Source organism: Schistocerca serialis, chromosome 4 (assembly GCF_023864345.2).
Source record: "Schistocerca serialis cubense isolate TAMUIC-IGC-003099 chromosome 4, iqSchSeri2.2, whole genome shotgun sequence".
NCBI classification, from domain to species: domain Eukaryota; kingdom Metazoa; phylum Arthropoda; class Insecta; order Orthoptera; family Acrididae; genus Schistocerca; species Schistocerca serialis.
Window position 1 is genome coordinate 228147555 of NC_064641.1, and position 14568 is coordinate 228162122.

The window sequence follows — 14568 nt, forward strand, 5'->3', positions numbered from 1 at the left end:
GTATGTACGTAGATGTTGACATAGATGTAGAAGCACAGCAATATGCTACACACTGAGGGCCACTAAGATCCTGCTGCAAAACAATCTGGAATGACCTCATTGCCTACAGTCTATTTCTGATTAACTCTCCATTGGAGCAACGGTGCCCAATCTTACAATCTTAACCAATACAACCCCCCCCCCCCTCTCTCTCTCTCTCTCTCTCTCTCTCTCTCTCTCTCTCTCTCTCTCTCCTCTGTGTGTGTGTGTGTGTGTGTGTGTGTGTGTGTGTGTGTGTGTGTGTGTGTGTGTGTGTGTAAAAATCAGTGCCTCTACTGTTCAGACTCCTTAAATTACATAAATGCCACCACGACTCTCCTTTGCAATATTTGGATAGCTGGATAAAGGAGATTGTAATGAACTGAAGTTTTTACTTCAATCCTCAAACACTTCGCTTGCCCATTTCATGCCAAACAATGAAGATCTACAGGCAACTACGACACTGGGCTGAAAACAAGACCAGAAATTTGCAAAACAGTAAATAAGGACTGGAGCTGCAATATCCAATCTAGGAAAAATAGATTATGCATCTCTCTTAACATAAAACTAAAATACACAATATTTATAGTGATAATGGATGTTCGTAAGCAGAAAACACATTTTTATGGAAACAAGGATGTATTGCCATCTTCATATTTATTAATTTGTACACATTTCCAGTGAAACATTGATATTGCGTTACACCATTCCCAATAGTAAAAGAGTACTAATACACACAACATAATGATTGCAAGAAAACACTGGTCAAAAATAGCAGTAACTTCAGTTAACTTCTTTCATTTTTTTGTAAAAAGCAGTAAAATAAATTACAATATATATTAAAACAGCCAAAAATGAAGCTAGCTCCCCCCCCCCCCCTCTCTCTCTCTCTCTCTCTCTCTCTCTCTCTCTCTCTCTCTCTCTCTCTCTCACACACACACACACACACACACACACACACACACGAGAGAGAGAGAGAGAGAGAGAGAGAGAGAGAGAGAGAGAGAGAGAGAGAGAGAATGCACAACACATAAAGGAACATATATTAAAACAATCTGTGCTATTTCCAATATATGGTAAAAAATGGATCCCAAAGTTCTTATGTATGCAAACTATTTCTTTCACATATCATTTTGGCACAAGCTTTCTACTATTCCAATTTAATTTTATATGGATTAATGTATTACTCGTAACAGTATGTCATGTTTAACTCACTCTTAACGGAGATCACAATTTTAATTCACATTAGCTCATGCACAAAATTTAGCACCGGAATATATTTCTTAACAGACCATTGTAAAAACAGTTCACTTTTACAGGAAAGAAGTTTCATGTTGAACACTTTCTTATTCCCTAGGTAATGCACATATGATTTACAAAAAAATATGATCAAACTTTGTACATTATTTAGTTGACATATCACATGCAGCATTAAATGATATAACTATGATCACATTTGTAAAAAAATAATTTCCATATATCTTATGAATCTCCAGATATGCATTGCTTATACATATTGCACAAACAGCATTATGACACATTTGAATGCACCACAAATGTAATGCAAAAGGACTGTCAGTGTCTTGTAAGATGCCCTTAATACAAGTAGATACATGCATAATGTGAAAGCCTTGTGAAATAAGGGGAACATTATGAAAATATAATATCAGCAAATTTTTCAGTGTATATGTTATTATATAGAAAAGATACTAACTGTACTGACAGTTGTTCCCCTTTTGTAACTGCTGTAAATCTCTTAACTCTAAGAGAGATGGCCTTAAGTGTCTTTGACATGTATGTGCCCCCAAAAATGGTGCTAGTAATGCAAGTTCCACAGGACAGATTGCACTTCTCAATAATTCATATATTATACTTCACACATTTACAAAACCCAACAAAATATTTTTATTGTTATCTTTAAACCATAGAAAAATTAAATATTCTTGATTTTAAATTAATTATATGAGATCTTATTGTCTTTAAACAAGAATGAAGTACAAGCAAAGGCAATGTGATTCAGTTCTACATCTCTATTCTTCTGCAGAGGTTTAAATACTTTCACTAAGATGAAAATTGAAGTACAGGTGATGAAAAATAATTACCTGTTCTCTCACCTTCCCCAAATACTGGAAATTATGAAAAATAAGATTTATTTGAAGTCCAATCCAATATTTTATGCAAGTCAAACTCTTTACGCTCACTTTAGAGGTATAAGGACCAACGTTGTGAATTAACACTAATCTTAAGTCTGGCCCCAGTTTTTTTCGGTACTAACTTTTTCTTTAGATTTGCACGTAGCACAAAATCTGTACTACAATACCATTTAGCAACTGTTCCCCACACTATGAGTCACTGTCTACTGAAATACAGGAAAAAATCTATGAGTTTTTTTTGAACACTTAATATTTTTGAAAACATAATGAAATTCTTTGCTCTAGTACATGGGCTTTAAGGTTTTTACAGCTTGGACTTTACTTAAGATTGTCCAATGCATCTCCACTTGTTCAACTCTTGTCTGACAACCCACATGTACATAGGAGGTACTCTACCACAAATTGCCTTGAACTGCAGAAGTTCAATGGACCTTTCACACTGCCCTAAAAGAACACAACCTCCAGAAAGGAAGTCAAAAGTAGTACCATTTAAATGTGATTGCTCAGCAACCAATATTTTAAGGCTGAAATGCTACAGCATGTAGGCCATGAAAACAAACAGCAACCACTATAGCATACATAACTTCCAGATTTTAGTTGCCCAGGACTGTACAAAAATAAATCTTGAAATCCTCAAGACAAAATTTAAGTTTTCTTCCCTCCTTCATGGCGTGGTATCTCTCTTCAGAGATCCTTCCTGACTTTCTTCTTGGCTTTCTTATCAGGCTTTGCCTCTTTCCAGACATCTGTAAAATGAATAACATGTTATATATATAATGAAGTTTTTATATGTTCAAGTTCAAAGCTCTCTGAAACTGAGTAAAGTGCAATAAAAACTTAGCTACATACTATGATTAGTATACCAGCTCAAATATTGACAAAGAAGGAGAAAGGAACTTGGCAAGACCTGCCAAAAAGAAACAGCTTGGCAGTTCAGTCAATCATCATGCCTTGCGGGGTCATTTCAAGCTTAGACAATCACTTAACAACAGAAACTGTTGTCAGGTTGGTAGACTGCCTACCAAATTGGCATATGCAACACCAACCTCTTTCAAACATTCAACAGTATCATGTTACATAAATCAGTAATGATCTATCTCAGAGCAGTTACCTACAGTCAAGTTGATGAGCACTTTTTACAAATTATGGCTCATAGGCACCCTATAGAGAACACAACAGAAATATGGGGTGTGTTTATGGAGACAACAGGGAGGGCTGGGTCGATTGGTACAGTAGAAAACTTTCATCTCATGATCAATTAGATGAAATACAGATGCAGAGAAAAATAAAAATGGAATTTTTTGAAAGACAGATATTTATAGCTATAAACTATCATCAGGCAGGTTTACAGAACAGAACAATGATCTGATAGAATTCTACTGCCTCCATAATATTGCTTGTCATTTTCTGTACTATTTAACGTAACAAAGGCAATGTAAGAGCAATGTCAACATTTTTTCCCTTCATTCAATACATAAATTGGTTAAATAGTTTCACATACAATGTACAACAAAGAAGTGTGTGGAATATACATTACAGCTCATCTATTCAGTAGATTGTTCAGTGCAGTGAATATTACAGGCCTCAGATTCTACAATTATTTTCCAGGATTTTTAATCCTTGTACCGTGCTACAGTATAATTTTTTTTCAGTTAAGATACAGACAAACTTTTTAAAACTAAAAAAAAGTACAAATTATTACCTCCAAGTTCATCGAAAGCTACAGCATTATCTGGCTCCACCTTCTGTTTTGGGGCAGATTTTGAAGTCACTGAAAAATTTTTAATTATTTAATTTCAGAGCACAAACTGAACAAGATAATATTAATATGCAGTTGTCTCTAATATTTGGCCTCCTCTTCTTTCAATGATAACAGATAAAAATGTGATCATTTTTATGTAACTACATTCAAGACCTCCCCCCCCCACTCTGACTCTCCCCTCCCCCTCTCCTTCCCCTCTTCTCTCCCCCCCCCCCCCCACACACACACACACAAACCTACCTCCCCTCCCCCATTTGATTACAATGCACAGCATGTTCATGCAGTCACATGAAACTGTCAGAATAGTCCTTCCTTGGGATGATGATCAACTTGCACGTCACATTGGATTGAATTTCAATCATGTAATCAACACACTGATCCTTCACATGAATTAATATTCTTGAGAATTAAATACAAAGTCAGTCAGTGCCAAATATGGTGAACATTAAGAGTGGATAACAATGGGAATTTGTTTATTCACTAGCAATTGCACTGCAACCGCAGCCATGTGATCTATCGCATTGTCATGGAGCAAGAAGAACTCCCTTCCCTTCCACTCTTGTGAGCGAACCCTCTGACTCATATTGCACAGTTGATCCATGACACCCAAATAATACTGGGAATTTATAGTGGTGCTCGTGGGGACAAATTCCCTGCGGACAGTGCTGCAAGCATCAATAAAAGGCAATGAGCAATATCTTCACTTTTGATTTTGTCATTTGCATCTTCTTATCAATATCAATTAGATTAGGAAATGAGACACTTAAAGTAGTAAAGGAGTTTTGCTATTTGGGGAGCAAAATAACTGATGATGGTCGAAGTAGAGAGGATATAAAATGTAGACTGGCAATGGCAAGGAAAGCGTTTCTGAAGAAGAGAAATTTGTTAACATCGAATATAGATTTAAGTGTCAGGAAGTTATTTCTGAAAGTATTTGTATGGAGTGTAGCCATGTATGGAAGTGAAACATGGACGATAAATAGTTTGGACAAGAAGAGAATAGAAGCTTTTGAAATGTGGTGCTACAGAAGAATGCTGAAGATTAGATGGGTAGATCACATAACTAATGAGGAAGTATTGAATAGGATTGGGGAGAAGAGAAGTTTGTGGCTCAACTTGACCAGAAGAAGGGATCGGTTGGTAGGACATGTTCTGAGGCATCAAGGGATCACCAATTTAGTATTGGAGGGCAGCGTGGAGGGTAAAAATCATAGGGGGAGACCAAGAGATGAATACACTAAGCAGATTCAGAAGGATGTAGGTTGCAGTAGGTACTGGGAGATGAAGAAGCTTGCACAGGATAGAGTAGCATGGAGAGCTGCATCAAACCAGTCTCAGGACTGAAGACCACAACAACAACAACAACATCAATAACGTCAAGTCTCATCACCTGTGATAAGTTTTTTCCGGCAAGTAACTGTTCACATTTTTCATTTTAATCAACTCGTGGCAGGTAACTACACAATGTCGTCCTTATCCGAGAGTCAGGGTGTGGGGGACGAACTCTGCACACACTTCTCTCTTCTTCAAAACAGCTCTGAACGAGAGATGATTGTTTTAGAAGATCAGAAATTTTCTCAGTGTTTCCATCTGATGATCTTCAGATGGGATGCACTGACCTCGCTGTCCTTGGGGGACATCGGCCCTCTTTGAAATGTTTAAACCACTCAAACACTCACGCATGACAAACAATTATCACTGTAAGCCTCTCCAATGGACTAATGTCTCAATAACCTTTTTACACAGTAAAACATGAAATCAAATCACTACTCACTGTCCCATTGCAATTTGCCCGACAACGTTGACACACACTATGGCCACATATCCATTACTAAACACCAGTGCTCACAACTGACTGATCAATTGCACCTCTGTTGCTTACAATTGTTAGTTCAAGACGCCACTGCAATTACTACACTGACGTCACTTACAAACCAGGAATAAAATCAGTCTCAGAACTTTCTGGATGGACAGTATAAGAAGGCAGATGGGAGTTGATGCACAGTGGGTTGACTTCAGCATGCACTACGGGGTGTGCATATAGCATTTAGAATTGACGTCCACTTTATTTTAGGTATGGTGAAGGTACTTTGAGACCATGGTGTTCATTGTGGGTAGCATATAGCAAAGACAGAAGTATTATGTTAAAGAACAGTGGTTTTCTGAGCACATAAATCCTTCTAGGGAGTTAGATGCAGAAAGAGTGGCCCAGTGTGGCATTCACATCACTGTTGCCAGTTTCCAGGATAGACAATGGCTGGAGCATATGGCATGGGACAGAGACAAACCGAGCACACAAATTCTCTGTATCTTACATGTAGAATCCATCTTGTATGTGCCTTCTTATCTGCACACCTCTACGAGAACACTGTAGTTACAGTTTTAGTGCTCAAAATCATAGACTGTTTTACCTGAAAATTTCTACTACATTCTTTGATCACTGACAGAGCTTAACATTGAAAGCCTCAACCAAAGTAGTTTGGTCTTGAAGGGGAGACATGTCTTACCACAGATGTGAAAAAACATTTGTTGTTGCTGTCACTGTCTAAGTATGCTATATCCTTCGAACTGACTTTCATTAACTCGGTCTCTATACTATCTTAACCCTGCACACACTATACAGCAACAGCAGACAGTGTCTGTATCACAGCTGCAGAACATTCTTCACTGTGACATTCACACTGTTAGTCATATGCCAGCAAAACATGTTTATTGTGTTCCACAATCTTCTCTGTTCTGAGTAGGACAAACTGACACTACAGTTTTCATCTTGGGCACTCTAGAGTAGAAGTTATCTCTAAATCAGCAGTGTGGAAAAAGAAATCATGCACATATATTCCCCATTACATTTCATAAACTATATTGAAACTTACATATTACTAAGCACTTACGTTTGCATGTGTGTGTGGTCGTTCTGTCGGACATGTCCGATGGTACAGACACCACAATGTTTTTGATACAGCAGCTATAAATATCAAATTTCCTTCGAAATATTTCTAAGTACCTATGAGAGTCATGGAAAATTCATACAGCATTGACAGTTACATACTACATTTGTGTTTGTCCAAATTTTTGCAGGCAATCATTCCCCTTAATTTCAGTCTGTATAACATGATTTGGTATATTTTGAGAATTTATTGGAAACTTTCAAGTTTGTGCATAATACACTTACAATTTTTGTGCATAACATATTTCATAGTAAACTGATTTTTGTGAGCTCAGTTGCATATCCTATTAACTTTGGGAAGAATATCTTTTTCAGATGATAATCACCCCCTAAGTGCATAAGTGTTACATAATTAATGCACCATTTCTACCGTTTTATAATCTTTTTACCAGTTCATTCTAAGGATGTGTTTGAAAGTTTAAGATCACAATGTAAACATAACTCACTCAAAGTCAACTGCTATGGCATAATACTGTGTTTGGGTATATTATAATGGTCATATTGTGTTCCAGTTGGCTACCCGTTTCAAAGTGAACACTGTCTGCATTCTACTATTATGAGTTTGTTAGGTAAGTGTTTGTGAGCAAAGCCTTGATACGAAAGTGCCAGAGACAATCTTCTGAGCAGCTTCAGGAAACCAGTAAATTTTGTCCTAGGTGTTTCTCCCCCCCCCCCCCCCCCTCCCCCCTTTCTGAGGGTCCTTCCAATAAATCTCAGTCTGGCCTCAATCCCTTGGTGTAAAACCGAAAAATGATGTGCTGTGGTCTATTTGCCTTGACTACTTTAGTCCAATCACAAAGCTGGTCTGACATTTCACATGTTCAAATCTTTTTCATTAGGCAACAGTGCATAACTGTACTGGATGCATTCCAGAAGTCACAAATCACAGCATAGGCTTGGTAACTGGCTGCTTGGCACAGTGTTAGTATCTTCGTCCGACATGAGAATCATTTACATGAAGCCAGTGGTCCTTCCATTTACCTGGAAGTGGAGTGTTGCTCAATAATAATTGCAGCTGATGTGACCCTTTAAATCATGCAGTATTTTCTACTACATTTAATCTCTTGCAGTAATTATATTTTAGGTATGCTGAACTAAGTAAAACTATTTGAAAATATCTTCAAAAGGATGTGAGAAAATACAATGAAAATTTCTTAATATCAACAACTGAAAAATTCCACGGAGAAAATAGAACAAGAACATATGTCACGTAGATACAACATTCATTTTCTTTTGATGGTAGATGAGGACCAAAACTGACAACAGAGAGAACATTTTGTAAGCATTCATACATTTAAAGAAATATTAGTATAGTTTAAGTAATGAATCACAAAACACAGATTAGTTAATAATGCAAATAATGGCATACCAGAAGTAATGTTAAATTAGTTGTATGAAATCATTTGAAGAATGGTGAAAATGAATGGTATATGAAAAGTAAAGTGATGGAAAGGATACTTGCAAAACTATTTTTAGAATGTCTTTGGAGAAAGTTGCTTCCCCAAATCCGACCACTGCAATTGCCCTGTTAAAAAGTACTTTGCATCTATCACCAAGCTCTGCAAAATGAATATACACAGTCCAGTCACATTAATATGACCATCGCCATGCTCTGTGTCAATATGCAATAACCACTCTCACACACCTGGTGGCAGCACTAACAGTGGAGGGTATATAAAGTATGTTGGGTGTTAAGTGGAAAATAGCACTGTAATGTGGAGATGAAGTGATTTACCTCTCATCAAAAAGGGCATGATCAATGGCTTTTAGGTCAAGGGTGCAAGCATTTCCAAAACAGCTAAGTTTGTAAATCATTTGGGTACCACCATGGTTGAAGTATACCATGCATGGCAAAATGGTGCTATCCAAAACCAGCAGTGAGGTAACTGTGGTGCATCAGTCATAGATGAAGGTTGCAGAAATGAGGACAGGCAAGCTCATTGACTACCCCAAAGAACCATCAGGCTACCAGCAGTGTCTCCTCAATTACCATTCAGTGAATGTTGCTGCATATGGATCTAGGTAGCACCCATACTGACTGCTGTTCATCGGAGATGAAGGCTGGAATTTGAAAGTCAGTATCACAACTGGACATCCCCCGAGTGGTGGCAGGTGTTTTTTTTTCCTGATGAATCATGTTTTATGCTAAATCAGACAGAAGGTTGTTGGCGTGCACAGTGTGAAACATCTGAAACCAAATACTGCAACCAGGAGGGAGTGTTAAGCTCTGGGGAATGTTTTTGTGGCACTTCCTGGGTGATCTTGCCATACTGGCACGCACAATAGATCAACAAAAGTATGCATCTATCCTTGGAGACCCATGTCAAACAATACATGCAGTTTGTTTTTTCCTCAGCACAATGGCATCTACCAGCACGACAGTGCAATCTGTCACCAGCTCACAGTGTACATGCATGGTTCGAAGAGCACCAGCATGAGTACCGTACTCCTCTGGCCACCAAACTCCCCAGATTTAAACCTACTTGAGAATCTGAGGGACCACTTCAATCAGGTTGTTCACATCATAGATCCTCAACCAAGAAACCTTGCACAGCTGGCCATGGCACTCGAGTCGGCATGGTTTCACATGTCGATACCTTCCAGAACCTTATTGACTCTTTCTGCATGTCTCTGCAGTGGTCCATGCTGCAAAAGGTGGTTATTCAAGTTTTTGACAGGTGGTCACATTAATGTGACTAGACAGTGTACTTATTAAAACTGTCTTCAACAAAATAGCAAATCATTAGATATTAACTGAGAAAAGGAACATTCTACATTTGGAATAACATAGCACCATCTTTACTAACAACCAGACAGAAACAACACATTTCTTAAATCTATGTGGATACTGAAGAATATATGTAAATACTACTGATTCTATTACAAATCATCAGCACAGTACAAAATTCTGAACGAAAGGAGGAGTTTTAGGAGGGAAAGTGTGTGTTATCAAAACTGTTCTCAACTGCCTTAGAGGAAGTTCTCAACTCCTTAAAAATGGAAAGCAAAAAAGAAATATGAGCCCATAGAACATATATAAACCACCTTTGTTTACTGATCTGCTTTAGTATGGATAAAACTAAACAACAAATAAACTTAATACAAGAAGTCTGACAGTAGGATTGACAGTTAACTAGAATAATACAAAAATTGGGTACAAGGAACAAATCAAAATGAAAGTTGTATACATTGCCAGTGAAGTTATATGATCAGTTGAGGAGTTTTTGTATTCAGCACAGGTGAAGATGATGACTGTATAGATAAAGAAATAAACAGAAGACTAAAAAATTATCTGAAAGGGTTATGGCAAACTAAACAGTGTTTTGAAAACCATGTTTAAAATTTGCATGAAACATTAAATTTACAATTAAAGTGTAGAACCATTTCTGACATATGCTAATAGAACATTTTGGGAATTACTAGAAGAGACAGGAATGAAACAGCTCAGCAACTGGTTACAGACTACTCAACTTATGAGATACAGCACAAAGACTATCTCACTATGATTGCACAATCCTCAGAACAAACATCTTTACATCACAGTTATCTCCATAAATAATAAACAGTTTGTAACAAAACATTAACTAAATTCTTACAGGCTTTACAGTAGAATAAGCATGTAGTATATTCAAACGCAAAATTAAGCAAAAGCTTCCATAAAGTTTGTATGTTAACCAGCAACTGTAAGAAAACGGTAAAGAATGTTTATCATGTCTAGTTTAATTCCCACACTAATTCAGGAACATATATTTGGGAACTCAACAGCAGCTATTCATAGTTCCCAGTTGCAAAGAAAGCAAACCATGAGATTTGTAAACCAATCTCAGGTATAATTGATTCCTTCTTTATTATGTACATAAATTACATAACTCCTCTGTTCCTTAAAATAATGGAAATAGTTAAGGGCAACTGCCAACAGCCTCACCACAGTGATAGCACCAGTTCCCATCAGATCACTGAAGTTAAGTGCTGTCATGCTGGGCTAGCGCTTGGAAGGGTGAGCATCTGGTCTGCCGAGCACTGTTGGCAAGCAGGGTGCACTCAGCCCTTGTGAGGCAAACTGAGTAGCTACTTGACTGAGAAGTAGTGACTCCAGTCTTGTAAACAGATATATGTCTGAGAGAGCAGTGAGCTGACCACATGTCATACCATATCCGCATCCAGTGAAGCCCTTGGGCTGAGGATGACATGGCTGCTGGTTGGTACCATTGGACCTTCATGGTCTGTTTGGGTGGAGTTTAGTATAGTTAAGGGCAACTGACTATTAAAGCAAATTGATATTTGTGGCCCTACTACGATACACAACAGAAACTACTATTTGACCTATCCCAGCAATTAGTGTATCACAAATTTACTTTTCGGATGGGAGTAGAACATGATGAACTCTCTGATATTACAATCTTTAGTGTAACATTCACAGCATCAATGCCTTCATTATACAGATGAATATTTAAGTATATCAGGTGTGATCAAAAAGTAATTTTCATTTTTCTGGAAGAATCTTTATTTATTCAACATCAACTTAGTCCCCTTCACAGTAATCCCCCTGAGACATAATACACTTGTGCCAATGCTTTTTCCAATCTTTTAAGTACTCCTGGAACTCACTTTTCATTATGGTGTTCAGCTGCTTCAGCAATTCTTTTTTTATCTCATAAACGGGGGCAAAGCGGGGTTCCGTCACGGGTCTCTTCAGCCTTGGGAATAGAAAGAATGCACCGGGGATTATGTCTGGCGAATGCGGTGGCTGAGACAACATAATGGTATTGTTTTTTGCCAAAAATCATGAAGCACTGAGGTGTGAGCAGGAGCATTATCATGATGCAATTTACAGGAGTGGTTTAGCCACAATTCTGGTCTTTTTCTTTGGACTGCTTCATGCCAACAAAGCATAATTTCCAGATTGTATTCCTTACTGACCACATAACTACACAGTAGGAACTCATGATGCACTACCCCACTGTAATCAAAGTAAACAGTGAAAAGAACCTTCAAACATGATTAAACTTGTGGAATTCTTTTTGATCTTGGCTCTTCAGGCAGTTTCCATTGGGACAATTGGACCTTGGTTTCAACATCCTACCATACACCCAAATTTCGTCACCTACGAGAACCTTTAGAAGCTCTGGATCGTTGACTACTTCAGTCAGCAATTCCTGAGCAATGTTCATGCAACTGTTTTTGGTCAAAATTCAATAATTTGGAATAAACATGTTTCATGCCCAAAACACCCAAAAAAAAATGTTTGGCATGAGGCAAACAAGGATATGCCGACATCATCAGCAATCTCTCTGACGGTGATTTGGTGATTTTCCACAATCATTTTTTTTACTTCACTAATAATTGATGTGTTAGGGCATCCAGGGAAGTCATTGTCTTCAACATCTTCTCAGCCCTTTTTGAAGCTCTTAAACTATTGTCTTACTCATAGTAGATTCAATAAAAGCCACAGTCACCATTTCAATTGCAATACTGTACTTTCATTCATGTTTCAGGCATAATTTAACAGAAATTCTATGAACAACCTTTTTCGAAAGTAAAAATTCTCCGAGCACTCAAAAACAAGTATAATCTTTTAACTGTCAACAAACTAAATATTCAAAATAGCTGAAAATGAAAACATATCAGAAACATGTGTCCCAACAAGACAAAAAAAATTTTGAACTTAAAAAAATTTTCATTTTTTTTATCATCACACTGTGTAACACAATGAAATAGGTTAGATCGCTACTCACCATGTAGAAGCAGCATTCAGAAGCAGATGGACACATTGCAGTAGAGAATAAACTATTGGACACACACACACACACACACACACACACACACACACACACACACACACAGAGAGAGAGAGAGAGAGAGAGAGAGAGAGAGAGAGAGCCCAGTCTTCTGAACCAAAGTGGAAAATGACACCTTCTTTTGATTCTTTCAATTTATACACCTGACAACTCAGATGGCAAACATACATTAGAACGTAAGTGGTTAAAAAGGGGCTTTTCCATCATGAAATGAGGACCACCAAAGGTTCAGGACAATGTGCACAAAGTGGCGGGAGATCACCACTTAACAAATGGCAATGACTTAAGTGACAGTGCCCAATACACAACCTAGCTAAAACGATCTCCTAATGGCGAGAGGGCCGAGAGGAGTCTGCCAAGCCACTGGAAGAGGTTTAATTCCCCAGAACTTGTTCCCATGAAAAGAAGAACAGTGGTGGTGCCAAAGTGCCAACAACCCCTGCTGAAATACGACAACACGGAGATCCTCAGAAGGAATGGAAGAACTAGGGGGCTGAGGTAGGACGACTACAGCCTTGGCAGCCGTCTCGTTTCCTGTCACACTGACGTGGCCAGGAAACCATATAACCATCATAGTGAGTCCCTCAAGAGTGAGCAAGTGGAAGATTTCTTGGATCTGTTGCACTAAGGGAAGGACTGTGTACAGCACACAAAGTCTCTGAAGGGCACTAAAAGAATCAGAGTAGATGACAATTGAAAACACTGTCACAGAATATACTGTGTGGTTTGATACAGGCGAAGAGCTCTGCTGTAAATACTGAGCAGTGGTCCAGAAGCTGATACCAAAAATCATTGGTGTCAATGATGAAGGCACACTCGACACCACTGTCAGTCCAGGAATCACCAGTGTACACAAAGGTAGTACCGCTAAGTTCCATGAGAAGGTAGAATAACTTACAGTGATAGATTGAATCTGGAGTAGTTTTCTTAGGAAGTGAATGAAGTCCAAGGTGAACATGGGCCACTACGCAAAAGCAAGATGAAGGGCTCACACCCACTGGAAAAGATGCAGGTAGCGTGAAGTTAAGCTCCTGGAGCAATACCTGAAAGCAAACTCTAGAAGGTAACAGAAGAGGGATGTGTCACATGATGGTGGTCAAAGGAGTAATTGAAGCACGGGGCATAGCACAGGTGGCCAATCATGGCAGACAAACGGCATATGACTGAGGAGAACATCGCGCCAGTAAGACAGCAGTAGTTCGGCAACGCTGCACAGAGATTAAACTGGGCTAGTGTAAAAGGCACCTGCATCCAAACTGATTCCATGATGGTGGGTTGTATTTAGATCACATAAGATGGACGGATGTGCAGATGCATAAACAGAACACCCATAGTCTAGTTTCAAACAGACAAAGGATTGGTACAAAAAGAGGAGGATGGTCTGATCTGCTCCACAGGACGTACCACTGAGGACATGTAAGACACTGAGGAACTGGGTACAGCAGATGGCCAGGTGAGACATGTGGGAGGAGTAAGAACATTTTCTATCAAGCATGAGCCCCAGGAATTTTCTAGTTTCAGTGATGGAAGAGCAATAGGGCCAACATGTAAATATGGTTGCAGAAACCCATTGCACCACCAGAAATTCACATAAATGGTTTTGTCAGAGCAAATGCAAAAGCCATTGTTGACACCCCACGAGTAAAGACAATTGAGACACTGCTGAAGATGCCACTCAAGGAGACAAGTCTGTGGAGAACTGCAATAGATCGCAAAATTGTCGACGAAAAGGGATCCATCGATGTCCGGTGGGAGTTACACCAAAATAAGGTTAACGGGTATAGCCAGGAGGTCAAGGCTCACGACAGAGACCTGAGGCACCAGTTTTCCTAGATAAAGATGTCCGACAAGGCAGAATCCACACATATCTTGAAAACTCTGCCCTTTTAA

The 14568-nt window shown here is 38.6% G+C and overlaps 1 protein-coding gene across 1 annotated transcript in view; it reads right to left on the bottom strand.

Annotated features, from left to right (window-relative positions):
• Positions 1 to 638: 638 nt before the first annotated feature.
• Positions 639 to 14568, bottom strand: part of LOC126473399 (cylicin-1-like) — a 54571-nt gene continuing 40641 nt past the window's right edge. Inside the window, exons 6-7 of the mRNA XM_050100410.1 lie at positions 3874 to 3942; positions 639 to 2917 (exon numbers count right to left, since the gene is read on the bottom strand). Coding sequence (XP_049956367.1) covers positions 2856 to 2917; positions 3874 to 3942 — 131 coding nt within the window. The 3' untranslated portion in view covers positions 639 to 2855. The remainder of the gene's footprint in view (positions 2918 to 3873; positions 3943 to 14568) is intronic.